The sequence below is a fragment of the Macaca mulatta genome, chromosome X (assembly GCF_049350105.2).
Source record: "Macaca mulatta isolate MMU2019108-1 chromosome X, T2T-MMU8v2.0, whole genome shotgun sequence".
Classification (NCBI taxonomy): domain Eukaryota; kingdom Metazoa; phylum Chordata; class Mammalia; order Primates; family Cercopithecidae; genus Macaca; species Macaca mulatta.
Genome location: NC_133426.1, coordinates 24402994 through 24424979, shown reverse-complemented (window position 1 = coordinate 24424979; position 21986 = coordinate 24402994). Strand labels below are relative to the sequence as shown.

Sequence of the window (21986 nt, the reverse complement as noted above, 5' to 3'; positions counted from 1 at the left end):
AAAAGAGCCCCTTTCAGTTCCATCAGTAAAATCTCACATTGTTAATGCTTCCAATTCAGCCCATACTGGCTCTCTTGTTCAATGCCTGAAATTTAAAATGATGTTTGAAAAACCATAGGGGAAGTTACATCATGGGATTGTATAACCCTGATCCTCAGAGAGATGGGCTGATAGTACTACTAAGGGTAAATGCTTCATGTTTTCCATTAGTGCCTTTCTCCTAGTGTTTAAGGCTTGATCCAAATTATGTTTCTAAAATTTTCTAGAGGGATAAGAGAAGCAATATTATTCTGATTTCAAATCTCAAAGAACTGAAGGGAGTTAGGATGATGAAGAACAAACAAGGTCATTATCTATTTCTTTCGTGTGACCCACAGCACTTAGGACAATGTTGTGCTAACACTAGTGGCTTGTAACAGCCCCACTTAGTTGAATTTGTGGCAGTGTGTTAAAGACATGGAGATTTATATACTGAGGTAATCTTGGTTCACAACGAAGGGACCAATTTACTCACTGAGTCCATGGAAAGAGAAGGATCGTTAGATGTGGATTGAAATTTTCCTCCTCCAGGAGGCCTAACTATTTCAATTTGGCTAAAATGGACAGTACCTGACTCGGAAGACCTGTATCTCACTTGTGTAGCTTCTGGAAGGAGCATATTCATTCAGAGTAATCAGTTTTTGTGGCATATAAACTAGGCACCATCACATCTTACACCTCTACTGGGAGAAAAAAAAAGTACTGGTAAGAGACTACATAACTGTTTTTTAAAGCATTTTGTTACCTTCTGCAATTAAAAACCACTTGTTGTTTGTTTGTTTGTTTGAGGCGGAATCTCACTCTGTCACCCAGACTGGAGTGCAGTGGTGCAATCTTGACTCACCACAACCTCCACCTCCTGGGTTCAAGCAATTCTCCCACCTCAGCTTCCTGAGTAGCTGGGATTACAGGCACGCGCCACCAAACCCAGCTAATTTTTTTTTTTTTAATATTTTTAGTAGAGATGGGGTTTCACCATGTTGTCCAGGCTGGTCTTGAACTCCTGACCTCAGGTGATCCACCTGCCTCAGCCTCCCAAAGTGCTGGCATTACAGGCGTGAGCCACCATGCCCAGCCAAAAACCACTTGTTGGACATTTAAGAGGAACTCTTCTGCAGATTTTGCCAAGGATGGTGACCACAGGACCATTGAATGGAGTTCTTTCCAGAAGGAAGAAATTGTGAAAGGCAACGGTTACTGGGCAAGTCATGCAGAGGGAACCCAAAACAGGCAGAGAACCCAACCCTTGCTTACCTCCCTTTAGCCTGAAAACCATTTCTTGAGAGAGCACTACCACCTGGAGTCTGGTCCTAGGCTACTGGGGCCCTGGAGAGACCTCTGCAGTGTTTGGGCTTTGGTCATTTGGGTGGCCTAAGTTTGGAGGTGGTTAGGTATGGGTCACAGTTAACAGGAACACTAGCTGTGGCCCTGTGTTATCACAACCAAGGTAAGATCAAAGGAAATGTGTAGCTTTCAGTATGTTCTTGTAAATTGGAGAAGGCAGTCAGTCAATATCAGTAGTTCTCTAGGTCGTTAGGCAACAGTGATTTAACTGATTCACTGAATGATTTCTTCATTCAACAATTTTTTTTTTTTTTTTTTTTGAGATGGAGTCTTGCTCTGTCACCCAGGCTGGAGTGCAATGGCACGATCTCGGCTCACTGCAACCTCTGCCTTCCAGGTTCGAGTGATTCTGCTGCCTCAGCTTCCCAAGTAGCTGGGATTATAGGCACGTGCCACCATGACTGGCTAATTTTTGTATTTTTAGTAGAGACGGGGTTTCACCATGTTGGTCAGGCTGGTCTTGAAATCCTGACCTCATGATCCACCTGCCTCGGCCTCCCAAAGTGCTGGATTACAGGCACACGCCACCATGCCTGGCTAATTTTTTGTATTTTTAGTAGAGATGGTGTTTCATCATGTTGGCCAGGCTGGTCTCAAACTCCTGGCCTTAGGTAATCCACCTGCCTTAGCCTCCCAAAATGCTAGGATTACAGGCATGAGCCACCACTCCCGGCCCCTTCATCTAACAACTCTTTATTGAACTCTTACTATGTGCCAGGCATTTTTCTATACACTGGGGTTGTGGCCATGAACAAAATAGACTGTCTATGTCCTCAGAGATCTTGGAGTCTGAGGGAAAGGCAGTCATTGCCCACTAAACAGGTAAATATGTAGTAGTGGTACTATGAAGAAATATAGGATAAGAGAAAAGAGTGACTGGGTGGAGGAAGGAGGGATGTTTTAGGTATAAAGGTCAGGGAAGACCTCTCTGAGGAGGTGACATTTGTGCAGAGACCTGAATGAAATAAAAGCACTCAAAAGCCAGAACATCCGGTCTTCCTTGTGCAGCGTTCTCACCAGGCAAGACGACAGTGTGGGGCAAGCAGAGAAGACATGGTGACGTGTTAGTTTTTTGATTTGTGTATCTTAAGGAGGCTTTCCCTAAAAGCACAGATGATTCAATACTCAGAGAAATTAATATGGGCAGAAGCCAGGAAATAAAGCAGAATAAAAGGAGAAAAATTTCAGTAAGAAATCCTGGACTTTTTAGCAGCTATAGCAAAGGGAGCTACACAGTCATTCTATCACTCTCAAAATCTAGAAGCTGAATTGTGCCATCAGGAAGAACTAGTTTTTCCTGCCTGAGTTCTGAGATAACTGTTTCAGAGGGTCACTGTGTAAGGGGCATTGAGTAATCCAAAGAACAATGTCCTCTATAGCAGGTATACAAAGAAATTCAGATATTCCCTCAATGGCTATTACATGGGTTGTAGAAGCCAAGGGCATATTGAACTACTAGGATGACCACAAGACTGTATCCTTTGGTAAGTGACAGGGACTGGAGTACAGAAAGAAAATAAAACAATACAACATGAAGCTATAAAGAAATAGTACGTAGACTTCTGGGAACAGTGACAGAGTAAGAGTGAAAGCTGGGCATGGTGGTGCATGTCTGTAGAGCCGGCTACCCGGGAGACTGAGGCAAGAGGATCACGTGGGCCCAGGAGTTCAAGGGTATAGTGAGCTATGATCGTACCTGTACATAGCTATTGCACTCCAGCCTGCACAACACAGTGAAACTTCATCTCTAAAACAAACAAACAAGAAAAACACCAACCATGGGCAACACAAACAATAATAAATAATTTCAGTGTGTTCTTTTCTTTGTAGATTTCTTACTCTTATTATCTCACATAAAATAATCGAATGGTAATACTATGAAATATCTTCTAACCACTCTGTTAATAAAATTCAGTGACATCCTGGCTGGGCGCAGTGGCTCGCACCTGTAATCCCAGCACTTTGGGAGGCTGAGGTGGGTGAATTATCTGAGGTCAGGAGTTTGAGACCAGCCTGGCCAATGTGGTGAAACCCCGTCTCTACTAAAAATCCAACAAAAAATTAGCCTGGCATGGTGGTGCACGCCTGTAGCCCCAGCTACTCAGGAGGCTGAGGCAAGAGGATCGCTTGAAACCGGGAGGTGGAGGTTGCAGTGAACCGAGATCGTGCCACTGCACTCCAGCCTGGACCACAGAGTGAGATTCTGTCTCAAAAAAAAAAAAAAAAAAAAAATTCAGTGACATCCTATATTTCATATGTCTCCATTAATTTAATATTTGATCCCAAGTCTGTTAAATGGAATCTCTAACCTCCTGTGTATAGGCAGACTGCTATGGGGGCATGGTATAAGAGCTCAAATCCTAAGAGTGGCATTGCTGTCAGGGTGTGATTTCCCAAATGGTGAATGCCTTTTGGTAAAATTGTAAACAAAACAAAGTGCAATCTTTCTTGATGTACATAGTAATTGCCTTCCTCTAAAATTCTGTGTCTATCATAACTGTTGCAGAAATACTTTGTGATTGTATGCAAAACAAAGGCAGATTCTAGACTCAAATAATTCTATTTTTCTAAGTTTTTTATTTAATCATTTTTTTTTTTTTTTAGAGATAGCGTCTTGCTCTGTCTCCCAGGCTGAAGTGCAGTGGAGCGATGACAGCTCACTGCAGCCTCAAACTCTTGGGCTCAAGTGATCCTCTGGCCTAGGCCTCCCAAAATGCTGGGACTACAGGCATGAGCTAGCACACTCAAGCTCAAATAATTTTAAATATTATGCAGGGACTTTCAGAAATCTTGCAGGATGTGGGAAAATTCTCATATGGAGCTGCCACATGCATTGCAAGATGTCTAGCTTCATTGGCCCCTGCCCACTAAATGCTGGTAGCTGCCTCCAACCATTATGACAACTGAAGATGGCCCACAGATTTCCAAAATGCTTCCTAGAGGATGATGAAATCCTTGTTGAGGACCACTGTCTTAGACTAGGAGTCGTGAAATTTTGTTCCCCACAATCTCTAAAGGAATTTTGAAAATACTGTATACCTTCTTATACAGCTTAAAGTAGACGTCTAAAATTTAGATATCAGGCTGGGTGTGGTGGCTCCCGCCTGTAATCCCGGCACTTTTTGAGGCCGAGGCAGGCAGATCACAAGAGGTCAGGAGTTCTAAACCAGCCTGGTCAACATGACGAAACCCCGTCTCTACTAAAAATACAAAAACTAGCTGGGTATGGTGGCAGGCACCTGTAATCCCAGCTACTCAGGAGGCTGAGGCAGGAGAATCGCTGAACCTGGGAGGTGGAGGTTTCAGGGAGCCGAGATCGCACCACTGCACTCCAGCCTGAGTGACAGAGCGCGACGCCATCTCAAATAAATAAATACATAAAATAAGTAAATAAAATTTAGGTATCTGCTTCTTAATTTAAGTAGTTATAAAAGATGTAGTTTCTGGAATATTGTAAGTATTAACCTTTTTACAAATTCATAAACTTTATTTTTTAGAGAAATTTTAGGTTCACGGCAAAATTGAATGGAAAGTACATAGAATTCCTGTATACTCCTTTCCTGCACAGGCACAACCTCCCCTGCTATGAATATCCTGCCCCAGCCTGATGCATTTGTTACAATCCATTAACCTACATTGACACATTGTTATCACCTAAAGTCCATAGTTTACATTAGGGTTCACTCTTAACGTTACACCTTCTATGGGTTTGGATAAAATTTTACATTGTCCAAACTCATAGCTATACATTGTATAATGACAGGTATCCACAATGATAGTACCATACAGATAATATTTTTACTGCCCTAAAATTCCTCTATGCTCTACCTATTCATCTCTTCCTCCCTGTAACCCCTGGCAACCACTGTTCTTTTTAGTATAGTTTACTTTTTGTAGAACATCATATAATTCGCATTATACAACATGTAGCTTTTTCAGATAGGCTTATTTTACTTCATAATATTCAATTAATGTTCCTCAATGTCTTTTCATGGCTTGCTAGCTCATTTCTTTTTGGTGCTGAATAATGTTCCATTGTCTGGAGGTACCACAGTGTATCCATTCATCTGCCAAAGGACATCTTAGTGGCTTCCACATTTTGGAAAATATAAATAAAGTTGCTATAAGCATCCGTGTGCAGGTTTTTGTATGGACATACATTTTCAGTTCATTCGGATAAATACCAAGGAGTGTGATTGCTAGATTGCAATCTAGCAATCTAGGTAGGAATATGTTTAGTTTTGTAAGAAACTGCCAAACTGTTTTCCAAAATGGCTGTACCAGGAGCGAGTATAGCCCAGAGGTAGAGCATTCGACTGCAGATTGAAGTGGCTGTACCATTTTACATTCCTACTAGCAATAAATGAGAGCTCCTATTGCTTCATGTCCTTGCCAACATTTGGTATCAATGTTTTCAATTTTTGCCATTCCAATAGGTGTGTAGTAGGTTGTTTTAATTTTCAATTTCCTAGTGACATATGATATTGAACATTTTTCATGTGCTTCCTGGCCATCTGTAGATCTTCTTTGGAGAGGTACCTGTTAAGGTCTTTAGCACATTTTTAAAAATCCAGCTGTTTGTTTTCTTATTGTTGAGTTTTAGAGTTCTTTGTATATTTTGGGTAACAGTCCTTTATCAGTTGTATCATTTTAAAATAATTTCTCCCAGTCTATGTCTTTTTTTTTTTCAAGACAGAGTTTCACTCTGTTGCCTGGGCTGAAGTGCAGTGGCACGACCTTGGCTTACTGCAACCTCTGCCTCCCAGGTTCAAGCGATTCTTGTGCCTCAGCCTCCCAAGTAGCTGGGATTACAGACATGTGCCACCACACCTGGCTAATTTTTGTATTTTTAATAGAGACGGAGTTTCACCATGTTGGCCAGGCCAGTCTTGAACTCCTGATCTCAGGTGATCCGCCCACCTCGGCCTCCCAAAGTGCTGGGACTACAGGCGTGAGCCACCGCGCCCAGCCCCCAGTCTATGCCTTGTTTCCTCATTCTCCTAACATAGTCTCTTGCAGAACAGGAGTTTTTAATTTTAATGAAGTCCACCTTATCAATTGTTTCTGTCATGGTTCATGCCTTTGGTGTTGTATCTAAAAAGTCATTACCATACCCAGAAGAAACCAATCTGGGTTTTCTTCTGTAGAGTTTTATAGTTTGATATTTTACATTTACATATAGTTTGGCATTTACATTTGATTTTTGTGAAGGATGTAAACTTATGTCTAGGTTAATTTTTTCTTTCTTTTTTTTTTTTTGCATGTGAATGTCCATTTGTTCCAGCACCATTTGTTGAAAGGTCTATGTTTGCTTGCCTTTGCTCCTTTGTCAAAGATTGGTTCTCTATATATTTGTCTGGGTCTATTTCTGTTCCATTGATGTATTTGTCTGTTCTTTTTGCCAGTACCACACTGTCTTGATTATTGTAGCTTTATAGTAAGTTTTGAAGTCAGATAGTGTCAGTTTTCTGACATTTTCTTCTCCTTCAATATCAAGTTGGTTTTTCTAGATCTTTTTCCTTTCCGTATACACTTTTATTTTTATTTTTATGTATTTTTTAAGAGAGAGGGTCTTGCTCTGTCACTCTGAGGCCCTGCTTGAGCTCCTGGAGGTAAAAGTCACAAAAGTATTTGTCCCAATGGCTTCTTGAACTCTTAGACTTTGTCCACACTGAGGTGCCAGCGATTTGTCAGTTTAAATTTTCCTATCCCAGCACTGGTTCCTGGGGAGGTAGCTCTGCTTGTGGGTTTCTGCTTTAGTAAGCTAATATTCTCTCTATCTGCCTGTTACTCTTTCCAATTTTGGGAGTAGTGGTTTGCCCTGTGACCTCAGTTCTCTGACGGATCTAAGAAGAGTTGTAGATTTGTCAGTTCGTTCGGTTTTTACTTGTTGTCAGGACCGAGTGGCCACTTTTAAGCTCCTTACATACCAGACTGGAAACCAGAAATTCAATATCGACATTTTAAAACAAAATTGTGGGCCGGGCACAATGGCTCATGCCTGTCATCCCAGCACTTTGGGAGGCCGAGATGGGTGGATCACTTGAGGTCAAGAGTTCGAGACCAGACCAGCCTGGCCAACATGATGAAACCCCATCTCTACTAAAAATACAAAAATACTAGCCGGGCGTGGTGGCGTGCACCTGTAGTTCCAGCTACTCGGGAGGCTGAGGCAGGAGAATTGCTTGAACCCAGGAAGCAGAGGTTGCCATGAGCTGAGATTGCACCACTGGACTCCAGCCTGGGTGACACAGCAAGACTCTGTCTCCAATAAATAAATACATACATAAATAAAAAACAAAATTGTTACCCAATCACTTTAATGCATCTATTGGCATCTAAATACTGTAATGCTTTGAAACATCATCATAAATTTACAAAACATATAACAAGTTATTTTTTAACTTTTAAATATTTATACATTTCATTTTTTCTCCTCAAACTTATATTTTTATTCTGCTTCTTTCCCATAATTTTTCCTAATGGGATATGTTTTAATGTTTGCAAATCTTTTAGAGATCACTGTATCATACTTCTCTGAAACAAAAATATGTATATAAATTAGAGCATAACTAACCAAAGCACCACATTATATATACTTTGATAAATAATTAATAACCTAAACATAAATTTGGACAGCAATGTATCTCTTAATGAGATGAATAGTATGTACCTGTAGATGTACTTATGGATGAATATAACTTACTGCTAAAATTAACATCAATTTTTTCCCAATTTTACTTGTTATAGTTATAAGTGCTGAAATATGTTGTCCATGCAAATGTGTAGATAGAATGGAAGGAGTTTGTTACAGTGATGCCACTCAATTATTTGAACTTCTGAGTTATTTACCAAAAATAACAACATAATTTATTACTATTATTGCCATCAAAAGTAATTTTAATGGTCTATCGAGTGACAATTTGTTAAGATCCTCCTTCAAATTTGTTGCAAGCAATGGATTAGAAATGACCTGACCTGCAAAAGGATTTGTTGCCAAGCTATTAGAATCATTTGCTTTTTCTCTTTCTGGGAATTCTAACAAAAGGCTATATCAAGACTTATTAAATGACTCTTAATTATATCCCTTATTGTTTTACTTGAAAGCAACTTATTCAACTAGATATAGCCAGAAAGGGTTGGGGAAATGGTAATATTAGTAATTTAATTATGCCATTGCCAATCAAGTAATTTTTGATAAAATGTTTTTATCGTTTGCTTACAACCTTTTTTAAAAAACAAAATCTCAGGGCTACAGTTTTAGATTACTAACTTTGCAGAAAACACCATCCAACAGAATGGGCAAAACCAGTCCTCATTGTCAAACCTACTAAAAACCTACAAACCAAGAAAATGTCTTTTCAATTCAAATGCATTAATGTATTTTCAGTTCAAATATATTAATGTATTTTCAGTTCAAATGTATTAATGTATTTCAAGAAGCTTTATAAAAACACTGGGAAATAAATGATAGAATGGATTGTGTAAAATAAAATCAGTCAAGATTAAAATAATGTAGATCTAATATAGTAAGTTATAAACAAGACAAGACAGTAAATCAATTCACTTAATTTGTAGTAATGCAATGTAATTTACAGATAAAATTATGTGATATTTATAGGAAGAAGCATATGATTTTTAAAAGGCATGTTATTCCTTCTCTAAATATTGGCACGTGTGTGAGTGTGTGTGTGTGTGTGTGTGTGTGTGTGTGTATCAAATTGTAGTGTTTGCCTTTTGGAAATCATCAAATAAATACGAAAAACAGAAATATTTATCTTTAGTAGATACTATGACTAAACTTTTCCTATATATTTAAAGATAGAAAGGGGGCATATATTATTTAAAAGTAATTGATCTGGAGGCAGATAATAATTTGATTTTTTGTTATAAAGAGGTAGAAAATAAACATAGAGAATGAGATGAATTAGGATGACTTGTAAATAGAATAAATATTTTATGATGTAAGTTGATAACGCAGGTTTTTAACTTCCTTTTTAAATAATGCATATGAAGTCTATAAAAAATTATGTGAATGTTTTACCCATGTATCTATTCCAATGTATCTCAAAAAATTTGATAATTCTAGAAAATATTCTAGTCACATTTCTAAGAAGCAGCAGTACCAGCCTATATAGCTTTGGTTTATTGAAGTGATTTTAAAGTAAATAGCTGGAAAAAAAAATGCTTACTCTTAACTACAAGAGAAAAGCCATTTTTAGGATTCAATACAAGTGTTAAGAATAGCTGAAAAAATGCTTACCCTTAACTACATAAAAAAGCCATTTTTTTAAGCATTCAATATTTCTTTCCAATGCTCCTTTTGCTTTGAGTTCTTGGGCCTTATCCCTAAAGATCCATGTGTTCTTTGACAATAGCTGGGAGAAGAAGAGGCAAAGTTGTTAGGCAAAAATTTGCATTATTCTCCACTCTACCATATTGAGTTTCTAACACTAGGCTTCACCTGTGACAGAAATGTGTGTAAGACAGGGAAAGACAGGAAGCTTTCATAGGTTCATGGTGCTTTGAATGGTCACTAACTGAGATTTCCATTTGGTTTGCCCTGAAGGCTAAATCGCCCTCCACCCCTTCCAATGCAACACATTAAGGTTTGGGTGGTGCCTTTCTTTTGTAAAGTGGAGTAAGCATGGCTTTGGACCCAGAGACTTTCTTGACCTAGTTAATATTAGGAAAGTGAACCATTGGAAGTTGAATCTGGACATTGATTGATTTAAAACTACCTGTTCATGGGTACCTTTTGAAAAGTCTTTGTGGCTGGGTGAGGTGGCTCACACCTGTAATCCAGCATTTTGGGAGGCTGAATGGGCGGATCATGAGGTCAGGAGTTCGAGACCAGCCTGACCAACGTGGTGAAACCCCATCTCTACTAGAAATACAAAAATTAGCCAGGTGTGGTGGCACACGCCTGTAATCCCAGTTACTTGGGAGGCTGAGGCAGGAGAATTGCTTGAACCTGGGAGGTGGAGGTTGCAGTGAGCTGAGATCGCACCACTGCACTCCAGCCTGGGCAACAGAGTGAGACTCCATCTCAAAAAAAGAAAAGAAAAGAAAAGTCTTTGTGTGTCCATGAGGGTATATGTATCCTAGTTTAAGGAGACTTTTATCTTAGACTATCTTTCTGGAGTATGACAAACCAACCAACTTAATGGCAGACAATTCTATACTGAGGAAAGTTAGGGAGCTCTTCAAGAATAGATGTCCTGTGTTGTTGGTTGAAAGGCTGGTTCTTGATAACTGTATGTGTGGTCAACATGTAAAATGCTTACAGTGAGTTAAATGGATCTGCCATATTAACTAGGGTCCCCTTTACATATGCAGGTAGGTTAGGTATAGGAGTTCCCCTGGGTGGAGTGAAGACTTCACTCATGAAACCACTTTGGTCAGGGCAAGTATAGGGACAGGTATTTGGTAGAAATACTAGGTATTTGTCAGAAATCATTTATTAAAGGACCAGAAACTGTGATAACTGGAGGTACTATAGTCTATTTCTCAACCTTAGGCAGTAGAAGACACCACAATTGTTATGGTTTTGCACTATGATTATAACACCTGCACTTTTTTTTTTTTTTTTTTTTTTGAGATGGAGTCTCACTCTGTTGCCCAGGCTGGAGTGCAGTAACATGATCTTGGTTCACTGCAACCTCTACCTCCTGGGTTCAAGCAATCCTCCCACCTCAGCCACCCCAGTAACTAGGATTACAAGCATGCACCACCACACCTGGTTAATTTTTCTGTTTTTAGTAGAGACAGGGTTTCACCATGTTGGCCAGGATGGTCTCGAACTACTTACTTCAAGTGATCTGCCCACCTCAGCCTCCCAAAGTGCTGGGATTACAGGCATGAGCCACCGCACCCAGCCCAATACCTGCACTTCTAATTTTTTAAGCATGTAGCCAGTAACAATTTGAAAATTCTTCTATGCAAGCTTATCTTGTTGGCATTATTTTAGTGAATTGAGACTCTCCACTTGTAAAGCTCTTTTTTCCTCCACTTTAATTTGCAAGTTTGTGTCATTTAAAAACAGGCCAAAGAATTAAAATTTATACTAGAGTGTTTTTTTCTCTAAAAAAATTTTTATAGAGTCACCAAATAGCCACCTCTGCTTCGCAGGAGGGCAATAAAAATAACAACAGTAAACATACTACTACTACTATAGAAGACATAAAGATTACTCCACAAACTTGGATTTATTTTATTATATTTTAATTGAAACTAAATATTCTTTATGAGTCCATTTTGCCTGACTGGTAGGAAATTCAGTCTCGGTCTTTTTTTTTTTTTTTTTGAGACAGAGTCTCACTCTCTCGCCCAGACTGAAGTGCAGTGATGTGATCTCGGTTCACTGCAACCTCCGCCTCCCAGGCTCAAGCAATTCTCCTGCCTCAGCCTCCTGAGTAGCTGGAATTACAGGCATGCACCACTACCACCCGGCTAATTTTTGTGTTTTTAGTAGAGATGGGGTTTCACCATGTTGGCCTGGCTGGTCTCGAATTCCTGACCTCAAATGATCCACCCACCTCGGTCTCCCAAAGTGCTGGGATTACAGACGTGAGCCACTGTGCCTGGCCTAGTCTCAGACTTTGCTGGGCTCTCTTCACCTCCGCAGAGTCAAACAAGTGTCCACCATGTTTACAGAAACAGGAGAGGGGCCTCCAGTCTTCAACCCAGGGCCATTTTTGCACTGCCCTCACTGTCTGAGCCCACATAATTACTAGAAGGGAGCAGATTCGTTGCACCTATCACGGGTCAGATTCCTGCAGTCTGTTCCCAGGTGGAACTCCCATGCCTAGGGCCTCACATTCTCATATCTCCTGAGGTCCTGCCACTGGCACCTGCTGCTTGTGGGATCCATAGACATTTGGCCCTTTCCCTGCAATTTGGAGAGATCTTGTCTCTCATTGTCTTCTTCTTTCCAGAATACCCCCCAAGTTGCTCTGGCTTCAGGAAAACAGCAGCCAGGAAGTCAGGCTATCTACCAGCAACTTGAGTTCACAGCACCTACAAAGGAGTCTGTGCCACAGGGCCCTCATACCTTCTTGGAGTAGGGGGCAGGGAAAAGACAGAACACAAAATCTGAAGTAATAGATCCATGAATGATCCTATTTTCCTACTGCTATTCATAAATGGCTAACATTATTCAGCATTACTCTCTGCTCATAAAGATGATCAAATTTAATTCTCAAAACTTCACCATGTTTTAAAGATCAGACAACCAAGGCTGAGAGAGTTTGAGTAACTTTCTCGGTAATAGCAGAGCTGGGATTAGAACCTGAGTCTGTTGGGCTCCCAAGTTCAACCCCTATGTTGTATTTTCTCTCCTGTGGGAGCACAGTGAGGTGCCAGCATAGGTTAGCTGCAGCATGAGTTCACAGATAGCTCAATGAATTCATCCATGGAATACCGCTGCCCAGAGCTCTCCATCTGGTTGTCAGAGTGCATTTGCCAAGACTCAAGAACAACAGTGCTGCTTTGGGCGTAATTAATGTTTAGACAATAACTGGTCAGCATGTTCAGCTGCTTCTTGAGGTCACTCCTGGGATAGGAAAATAGGACCCCGTATTGGCATAAACAGGATGTTTGTTTTCTTTGTGCTCTATCAGTAGGCCATTATCTCGGTCATGTAGAAGTTATACCAAATTGCTCAGGTGCAGAGATTCAGAAAGGGGGAGGATGTGGCGTGGCCTAGTTTTGTGCTGTTTAAAATAGAAAATGGAGTCTGAAATCCATTTCTGCTCAATATGATTCTTGGGGTAGTATTTTAATAAAGTCCTAAAAGAACATTCAAAAAGTCTTAGATTAGTTTTAAAATCATATTGCATGGCCCATAAAGAATTCCTGTTTATGGGGTCAAGAGCTAATATAGTCAGTAAATCAATACGTAGCTATTATGGCCCTACTACCTGCCACCTCCTGCCCACCTTTCCCCCCACCCCCACCTCTGGGCATGATGGGTGATTCGAAGACAGGTAGAGCTCTTGACTTAAGTTATTTATAATATGCTTCAGGGTTTTCAAATGTTGTATTCATCAGAATCATCTCTGAAGCTTGTCAAAGACAGAGCTATCTGGGCCCCACTACAGACGCACTGAATCAAAATCTCAGGGAGTGGGCTGGGTTTCTTTATATGTATTTAACAAGTTCCTTGGGTGATTCTGATACTCAGCAGTTTTCAAGCCAGACTTATGGTTGATGTTGTTTTGGTAATATAAACTGCTACAATAGAAAACATCTCGGGAAGTATGTATAGGAGATATAGAGGCATATGTGTGTGTGTATATATATATATATATATCTAGAAACTCATTAGTCTCTCATTTGCATGTATGTTGTTGAAATGTTCCTGTAGGCCAGACGTGGTGGCTCACGCCTGTAATCCAAGCATTTTGGGAGGTTGAGGCAGGTGGATCACTGGAAGTCAGGACTTCGAGACCAACCTGGCGAAACCCTGTCTCTACTAAAAATACAAAAATTAGCCAAGTGTGGTGGCAGGCACCTGTAATCCCAGCTACTCGGGAGGCTGAGGCAGGAGAATTGCTTGAACCCAGAAGGTAAAGGTTGTAGTGAGCTGAGATCGCGCCATTGCACTCCAGCCTGGGCAACAGAGGGAGACTCTGTGTCAAAAAAAAAAAAAAAAAAAAAAAGAAGGAGAGAGAGAGAGAGAGAAACCTGTAGATAAATATACATCTATTATTGTAAATAATAATAAATATTTGTTGATTTGTTGAGTATCTATATGTATCAGGCTTTGTTAATTCATTCAAGAAATATCGTTAAAAGCCTACTAGGGGCCAGGTATGGTACATCAGAAAATGAAACAAAAGTCCCTGCCCTCGGGGAATTTATAGGGGAACACCAACAATAAAACTAAATAACAGAGCTACATGAGACAAGTGTCATGGGGAGAAGTAACGCAGCAGAGGATCACAATTCAGAAGAGGGTGGGGCTACTTGGGAGACTGAGGCAGGAGAATTGCTTGAACCCGGGAGGCGGAGGTTGCAGTGAGCCGAGATCGTGCCGTTGCACTCCAGCCTGGGCAACAAAAGCAAAGCTCTGTCAAAAAAAAATAAAAAAGAAGATAGGGGGAAAGACTTGAGGGAGAGGAGGAGGTGAGCTCTATGAGTATTTGGAGCACAATTATTCCAGTTTTGGGGAATAGTGTAAGGCCCTGACCTGAGGAGAAGTATTCAAGAAACTGCAAGGCCAGGGAGCTGGGAGACACTAGGAGGCTGGTCAGGGAGGCAAGGAGTGGGCAGAGGCATGGGTCTTGTCGGCCACTGGAGGACTTCGGTTTTACTCTGAGTGAGATGGGAAGGGTTCTGAGTTTGGGAATGACACAGACTGACAAGCTTCAACAGGCTCATTCTGGCCAATGAGAATAAGTTGTTGGGAGTGGGCAATGCCAGAATCAGGAGATCAGTTAAGAGGCTACTGCAGTCATCCCTGGGAGAGATGATGAAGGGGCGGGGATGGGCGCAGTGGAGGTGCTGAGAAAAACATGGCTTCCGGGAGTGCTTTGAAGGCAGAGCCTGCAGTTTTCTTGATGGCTTGGGTGTGGATTATGTGAAGGGACTACAACAGAAGGCTTTCCAAGGATCCTGAGTGTGGCTGTTGGCTATGCTTACTCTGTGGCCAGATTTGATTCTGGCTGTGGGCCATCATTCTGTTCCAAGAAAATGATCATATTTTTGTTTTTAAAACACATCTTGTGAGATTAGGCAGTATCTGTCTTCCTGTGTCTGGCTTATTTCACTTAATGAAATATCCTCCAGATCCATCCATGTTCCCATAAATGACAGGATTTCATTCTTTTTCATAGCCAAATAGTATTCCATTGTGTTTATATACCAATACCACTTATATATGGAATCTAAAGAAGTTGATCTCATGGAAATAGAGAGTAGAACAGTGGTTACCAGAGGCTGGGGAAGGTAGGTGACAGGGGACAGGGAGAAGTTCATCAATGAGTACCAAGTTACAGTTAGGCGGAATAAGTTCCGGTGTTCTATTGCACATTAGGGTGACTATGGTTAACAATATTGTATATTTCAAAACACCTATAAGACAGAATTTCGAATGTTCTTACCACAAAGAAATGATAAAGGTATGAGGTGATGGATATGCTAAATATCCTGATTAGATTATTATACAATGTATACATGCATGGAAACATCACAGTCTACCCCATAAATATGTTAATTATTATGCATCAATTAATTTTTTTTAATTAAACACATATTGTGCACTTAATGTTAGTGAATTTATTGGCTGGGGACAGTGCCTCATGCCTGTAATCCCAACACTTTGGGAGGCTGAGGCCGGTGGATCACTTGTAGTCAGGAGTTCGAGACCAGCCTGGCCAACATGGTGAAAACCCATCTCTACTAAAATACAAAAATTAGCTGGGTGTTGTGGCACACACCTGTAATCACAGCTGCTCAGGGGGCTGAAGCAGGAGAATCACTTGAACCTGGTAGGTGGAGGTTGCAGTGAGCCAAGATCACGCCACTGCACTCCAGCCTGGGTGATAGAACAAGACTCTGTCTCAAAAAAAAAAAAAAAAAAAAAAAAAAATTAGTGAATTTATTGTAAGTACATAATACTTTAAAGAAAAAAAAATTCATTGCAAAGATCAGTCAAGGTAGTTTTGACTGGCCACTGCAAGGCTCTCACTGGGATCTTGGTAAACAGGGACTGTACCCACAGTGGTATTTCTTCCTGACACATAGGAGATCTTAGGAAAGCTGCCTTGGCCAGCCAAAAGATAGGATAGTGAATAGTATTTATTGTTCAGTTTGTTTAAAAGCACTTTTTTTGTAAGTTCTCAAAAAATGTTTTCTAAGGCTGATAGTGGAAGATATCCCCATTTGAGGGTTCAGGAACCTGAGATCTAGAAAGGATAAGAGATATGGAAAGGATGAACTCTACTAGATCAAACCTTTGATTTTATGACTTTCTCCTCTTGATTGAGTGGCCTGATGTGTAGTGACTGGCCCTCAATCCAGAAACAGAAGTACATGTATTTGTGTGTGTGTGTGTGTGTGTGTGTGTGTGTGTCTGTCTGTCTGTCTGTCTGTCTCATACTTGGGTTGCAAAATACAATAATCTAGTAAAATAATTGGAACCGATTGTTCAAACCATTCAAACCTCCTATAAATCAGGCCTCTTGTTTCCTCTCCTTCTCTCACTTCTGTCTGTTCATTTGGTCATTTTATTTCTGAATGGTAATTTTCACTGAGGAGTGGGATAGGAAAATAAAAAGACATGAAAGTCACATTAGGTAGTGTAGAGAATAATTTTAATAGAAGCCTCCATGGAGAATGCAGATGTAATTAGCACTAAAATGAAATTCTGAATTGTCAGTGGATTTCAGCTTACTTTGCTCTCCAAATCCTTTGTTCCCTTAAAAAACTGAGTTCAATTATGACAAGCACCTAGCAAAGCTGTGCTTCTTTTGTCCTGCTGAAGAAGCCTTGTCTGAACCAGGGTGGCTGTGAGCAGGTCCTGGGCTGAGTAATGGCATTTAATGCATTTCTCTGTTTCAGTTTGCAGTGATGATCTCACCCACAAATTCAAAGGTTTCACTGTGATGAATGAAGCCGAGAGATACGAAGCTCTCAGACACTGTCGCTACGTAGACGAAGTAATCAGAGATGCTCCCTGGACACTCACGCCAGAGTTTCTGGAAAAACACAAGGTACTTGTCATTCTCCCACATTCTCTAAGTAGCAAGATTAGGGAGTCTGGTTCTGCAGCTAAGACTACAGAAAGCCCAAAGTCTCTCTCAATTTCTAAAAGAGGTAATTTCAGGAACTGTCATGTGGAACTGCTTGATGTGGCACCTTTCTTTTCCGCCCAAGCCCGAGGGCTGGTATCCTTTCACTTCTTTGAGTATGGGCCCTGGAGCTAAACCCACCCAGGTCCAAATCCTGCCTCTATCTCTTCCTAGTTGTGAGACCTTAAACAAGATATCTAACCACACTGTACTCGCTTACCTCAACTGTAAAATGGGATGATGTTGGTATCTTCCTTGTGGGCGTGTTTTGAAGATCTAAGAGACAATCTTAGTTAAGCAGTTAGAACACTGGCTGGCCCATAGCAAGAGCTCCAAAAATGTCATTGTCACCACCATCACCACCGTCATTATTGATGCTTATTGATTCATAGGCATTCTTTTTCATGGAACAAATGAACACACATCTTATCCAGAAGGTCACAGGTCAGCCTTTAAAGAAAGAACTTTATATCTATGATTTTGTGACCCTGAGAATCCTACTGACATAAGATTTTTATTAGTTGGAAACATGAGAGATTCTTTTGATCTGCATCAAATTATGTGCTTTGTATCTCCCTACCAGCCCCACATTAGGAGCTATTCTTTCCTTTTATAAGCAGTACAAAAAAAAAAATAAGATTAAGCTGTTCTAAGAATTTTCTTTTCTATTTTTAAAGCCACGATGCAGAAGAGAATAGAGAACACTGATAAATGTGCATGAGTAATAGCTGAAGAGACAATTTCCCAGTGAGAATAAAAAGAAAAAGGAAAAACTACAATATGATTTACTTCCAGTAATCACTACCACATTTTTACTAAGCATCTATTGTATATTCAACATGTGCTAGGCATTATGGGGGATACTTATAATGATAATGATGGCTGTAATTTATTGAGTATTTACCATGTGCCCGGCACTGTGCTAAGGGCTTTGTCATTGTATGAATTGAATTCAATCTCACAGCTACCCTGAGAAGTTGTTATTATACACTGGAGAGGAAAAGGAACTAAGTTTGAGTGCTAAGAATAGAATTAATAATAATAATAAACATTTATTGAGGATATACTCCGTACTAATTATTTTTCAGCATTTTAACATAATTATATCATTTAATCCAGTGATTCTCAACTGGGGCGAGTTTGCCCTGAGGAACATTTGGCAATGTCTTGAGACATTTGGGGTTGTCACAGCTAGAGGGGTGCTACCGGCATCTAGTGGGTAAAAGTTAGGGATGCTGCTAAGCATGTGCCAATGCACAGGACAACTCCTGACACCAAAGAATTCTCCAGTCCCGAATGTCACTAGTACTGAGCTTGAGAAATCCTGATTGAATCCTTTCCCCCAACTTATGAGTTATATAGCTAGCAAGTAGTGGGGCAGGGAATCATACTACTCTAAACTACCTCTCAAGTATTTAACTACTACTCTAAATTACCTCTCAAGGTAGAGTGAAACCCCATTTTAAAGGACTTGTTATAAAGGGTTTTAAAATCTAGGCAAGGAGTGTTTACTTGATGTTGCAGGAAACAGGAATAAAGATAAGCAGGCATTAAGATGACCAGAAAATAAATAAATAAATAAATAAAAACAAAAAAACAACCTGTTTAAGGAGGATACCCCATGTGACAGCAGGATGGCTTGGAGAGGAGGAGGCCTACAGTGAGGAAGGCCAGATACAAGTTGGTGTCAGTAATCTGGGTGACCAGGTCCTGGATTTGGTGTAGTCTCAATGGAGAGAAAATGATGGGTACACACTTACATATGCATGTGCACACACACACACACACACACACACACACACATCCCAGTGGAACCTAGGGTGAGTGAAATAAGTAGAGAAAAGAGGCTTATTCCAAGGCTTGGGTCTCCCCAAGACCCAAAATGAATAAAATAAAAGTGCCTTTGGAAGGGGTCACTCATTTTCAGAAAGGTGAAGTAAATTCAGGACAGGATGATTTAAAGTGACAACAAGAGGTGGTAAAAGAGAGGGCTGCAGTGGGAGTTAAGACCACCCGGCCTGGTGTGCCGGCAGCCCACTAAACCTGGCCTGGTGCGCCGGCAGCCCACTCCAGTCTTTAAGCCTCGGATAAATCTAACAAATTTTCTAGTTTCAGCACCTTATGTCCCAACTGAAGTAGTAACATGTGGCCTGCCCACCTCACAAGGTGGTTATGAGGATCGAATGAAGAAAGAGACAAATTCCTTTTCACAGTATAAAATGTGACCTAAGTGTGAGTGCCCATTGCCATCAATGGGACAGGAAATGAAGATTTGGGTTCCTCATCATAGGAGGGATGATAAAAATTCAAAGAATGAATAGGTTCTCTCAAGGATAAACTTTAGATGCAGAAGGACAGAAGGCCAAGAAAACCTACTCTCTGGGGTAGGACAAGAAAGAGGGACCAGCAAAGGAGAGAAACCAAAACATTTATTCTTCTAGTTCCCATTATCTCATAGAAATGAAAATAGTTGGAAATACATTTCAGCCAAGGATTCAGGTCTCCACTATAAATATAACATACAACTGCCTTATTTTGAAAAGGCATTCTGAAGTCACCATTCCCCCCTTCAAATCTGTAGACATGCACATCCATCCCAGTGGTGACATCACTCTTCTCTCTCTTCAACAGATTGATTTTGTGGCTCATGATGACATTCCGTATTCCTCTGCTGGCTCTGATGATGTTTACAAGCACATAAAGGAAGCAGGTGAGGCATTCCCCTCTGCTCACCTGTCAAACACATCACAATAATCGGGTGTAATAAGAGACATCTGCCCTGGGACATCTGCAGTGTATACAAACAGGGAGTTACAACTTTAGATGTCCCCCAAACAGCTTCTACAAGCCACTGTTAACATGTGCTAAGGCTCAGTTATGGCACAGATACCATTTAGGTATTTATATAGGAATGAACCTGAGCACCAAAGTGCTCAACTTTAGGTCTGAGGCTTAATTTCCGGGCTCATCAGACGAAAAATGCAGGACCCCATTACTTAAAGGGCAGCCATTTTCCCCATTCATAATTAAGTCTTCACAATGAAATTACTGGATACTCCCAAGAAATTTCCTTCCAGAAGAAGATAGATAACTGGCTAGTTAATAACCTGGACTCCTTGTGTCCAAAGTTAGTCCTGCCATATTTCTAGTGTCATCCTGTCACATGTTAGTAATATTATCAGGTACCACATGTAGAGGCAAAGAAAATGGGTAAATGTTTTAATGGCTTGGCTTATTTTCTGCTGTTTACTATCTACCATGCATCTCATCTATAGGCACTGTAGGTACACCCATGCATACCTTCCTACATACATTAAACCATTATCTGGCAGGTGCAGATACTATAGTGAGTTACCATATGCATAGGGATTTCAAGAAGTCTAATGCTCCCTGCATTATACTAGAGCCATTGTTGACATGTGCCATCAGAGCCATCTTCCCCACTCCTGGGGACCAATGGGACTCCACTCAGCTTGCTCCCACCATTTCCCACTCAGCCCGCTGCCACTATAGCCTTTTCCTGGTACTCATGGACCTTCAGATTCTTGAGGTAGGGTGGGCTCCTAAGGGTCACTGACCCAGGCTCCTATCTCCTTCTTGGCATCATTGCCAGCTCCCGGCAGAACTGATGCTTTTACATTTCCCATGATGGGGAGCTCCCTGCCTTCTGAGACAGCCTGTTCCATCTTTGGATGGTTTTGGCTGTCATTGTTTAATATATGAATCCCCTGAGTGCATCTATAAGCCAGGAATTGTATGAGAGAAAATGAATAAGACATAGACCTCACCCTTGAGAGAGAGCAGAGAAAGACATAAATAATTACCCAAAATATAACCAGCCTGTGGCAGAGTATGTACAGCAGGCCAGGGCAGCGTGTTCGAAGGTGGAACTGTATGAAGCACAGCGTATCTGGAGAAAATAAACATGTTAATGTAGTGTAGGGTGTGTGGAGGTGAGAGGCAGAGATGGAGACTGGCAGGACAAGCTGGTTGAGGCTTGCTTCCATATGATGTTACATGGAACCAAATACTGTTCTGAGGCAGGGGAATCTGTGATCAGGTCTTTTGTGTGGGAAGGAGCAACTGGGGGGCCATAAGTGGTTTCCATAACTAAACTTAACTAGGAAACCCCATTTCCACAGCTGACAGGGAAAAAAAACACTTGACATGTGAAATCATTCAGACTCTTCTAGGTTTGTACTTAGACTGTGTAGAGTAAACTTTTTGCCTTTTTCTCCTGAGGTGATCTAAGTTTCTGGAACACTCTGGCCTGGCATGGGTTGGGGATCTTTAGTTGTGAGGTCTCAAGACCTGCTCAGCCATCAGCCCCACCTACCAGACCCCTGTGGCAACCTCTGAGACTCTGTCACCTCCCCGCTTTGGCCTGTCCTGACCACAGCCTCTGTCGCAGGATTCCCTTCCCTGGGCTATAGGTGTGCTGCCCAGCAGTCATGCTGATCTTAAATCTTGGACTTCCTTCCATGTTCCTCTAGAGAGTCCCCAGGAAACTTAAAAAACGTCCTCCATAATCTACTAGAGGGCAAGGGAAACCAGGCAATGTGAGTAAGCCATGTCACGCCCTGTCTGACCTGCCCGCCATGCTGGCCTCTGTAAAAGTATTTCCTTCCAAAATTCCTGACAAGGTGCCAGTGGCCCTGCACTGAGCCTTCTAAAGGGGTCTCTTCCCTGCCCCTGCCCCTGCCCCTGGGATTTGAACCTGAGTCAGAGCAAGGGACAGACCGCACTTCTGTTCCCTCACTTCTGCTGTCTGCCTCCCCATCCCTCTCTGCACTCCTCCCCTCAACTCCC

The 21986-nt window shown here is 41.1% G+C and overlaps 1 protein-coding gene across 2 annotated transcripts in view; it reads left to right on the top strand.

The window, feature by feature from the left end:
• Positions 1–21986, top strand: part of PCYT1B (phosphate cytidylyltransferase 1B, choline) — a 113028-nt gene that overhangs the window by 63828 nt on the left and 27214 nt on the right. For both annotated transcript variants that reach the window (XM_015127093.3, NM_001258192.2), the window contains 2 exon segments: positions 16948–17099; positions 19809–19887. In XM_015127093.3, the coding sequence (XP_014982579.1) occupies positions 16948–17099; positions 19809–19887 (231 nt within the window).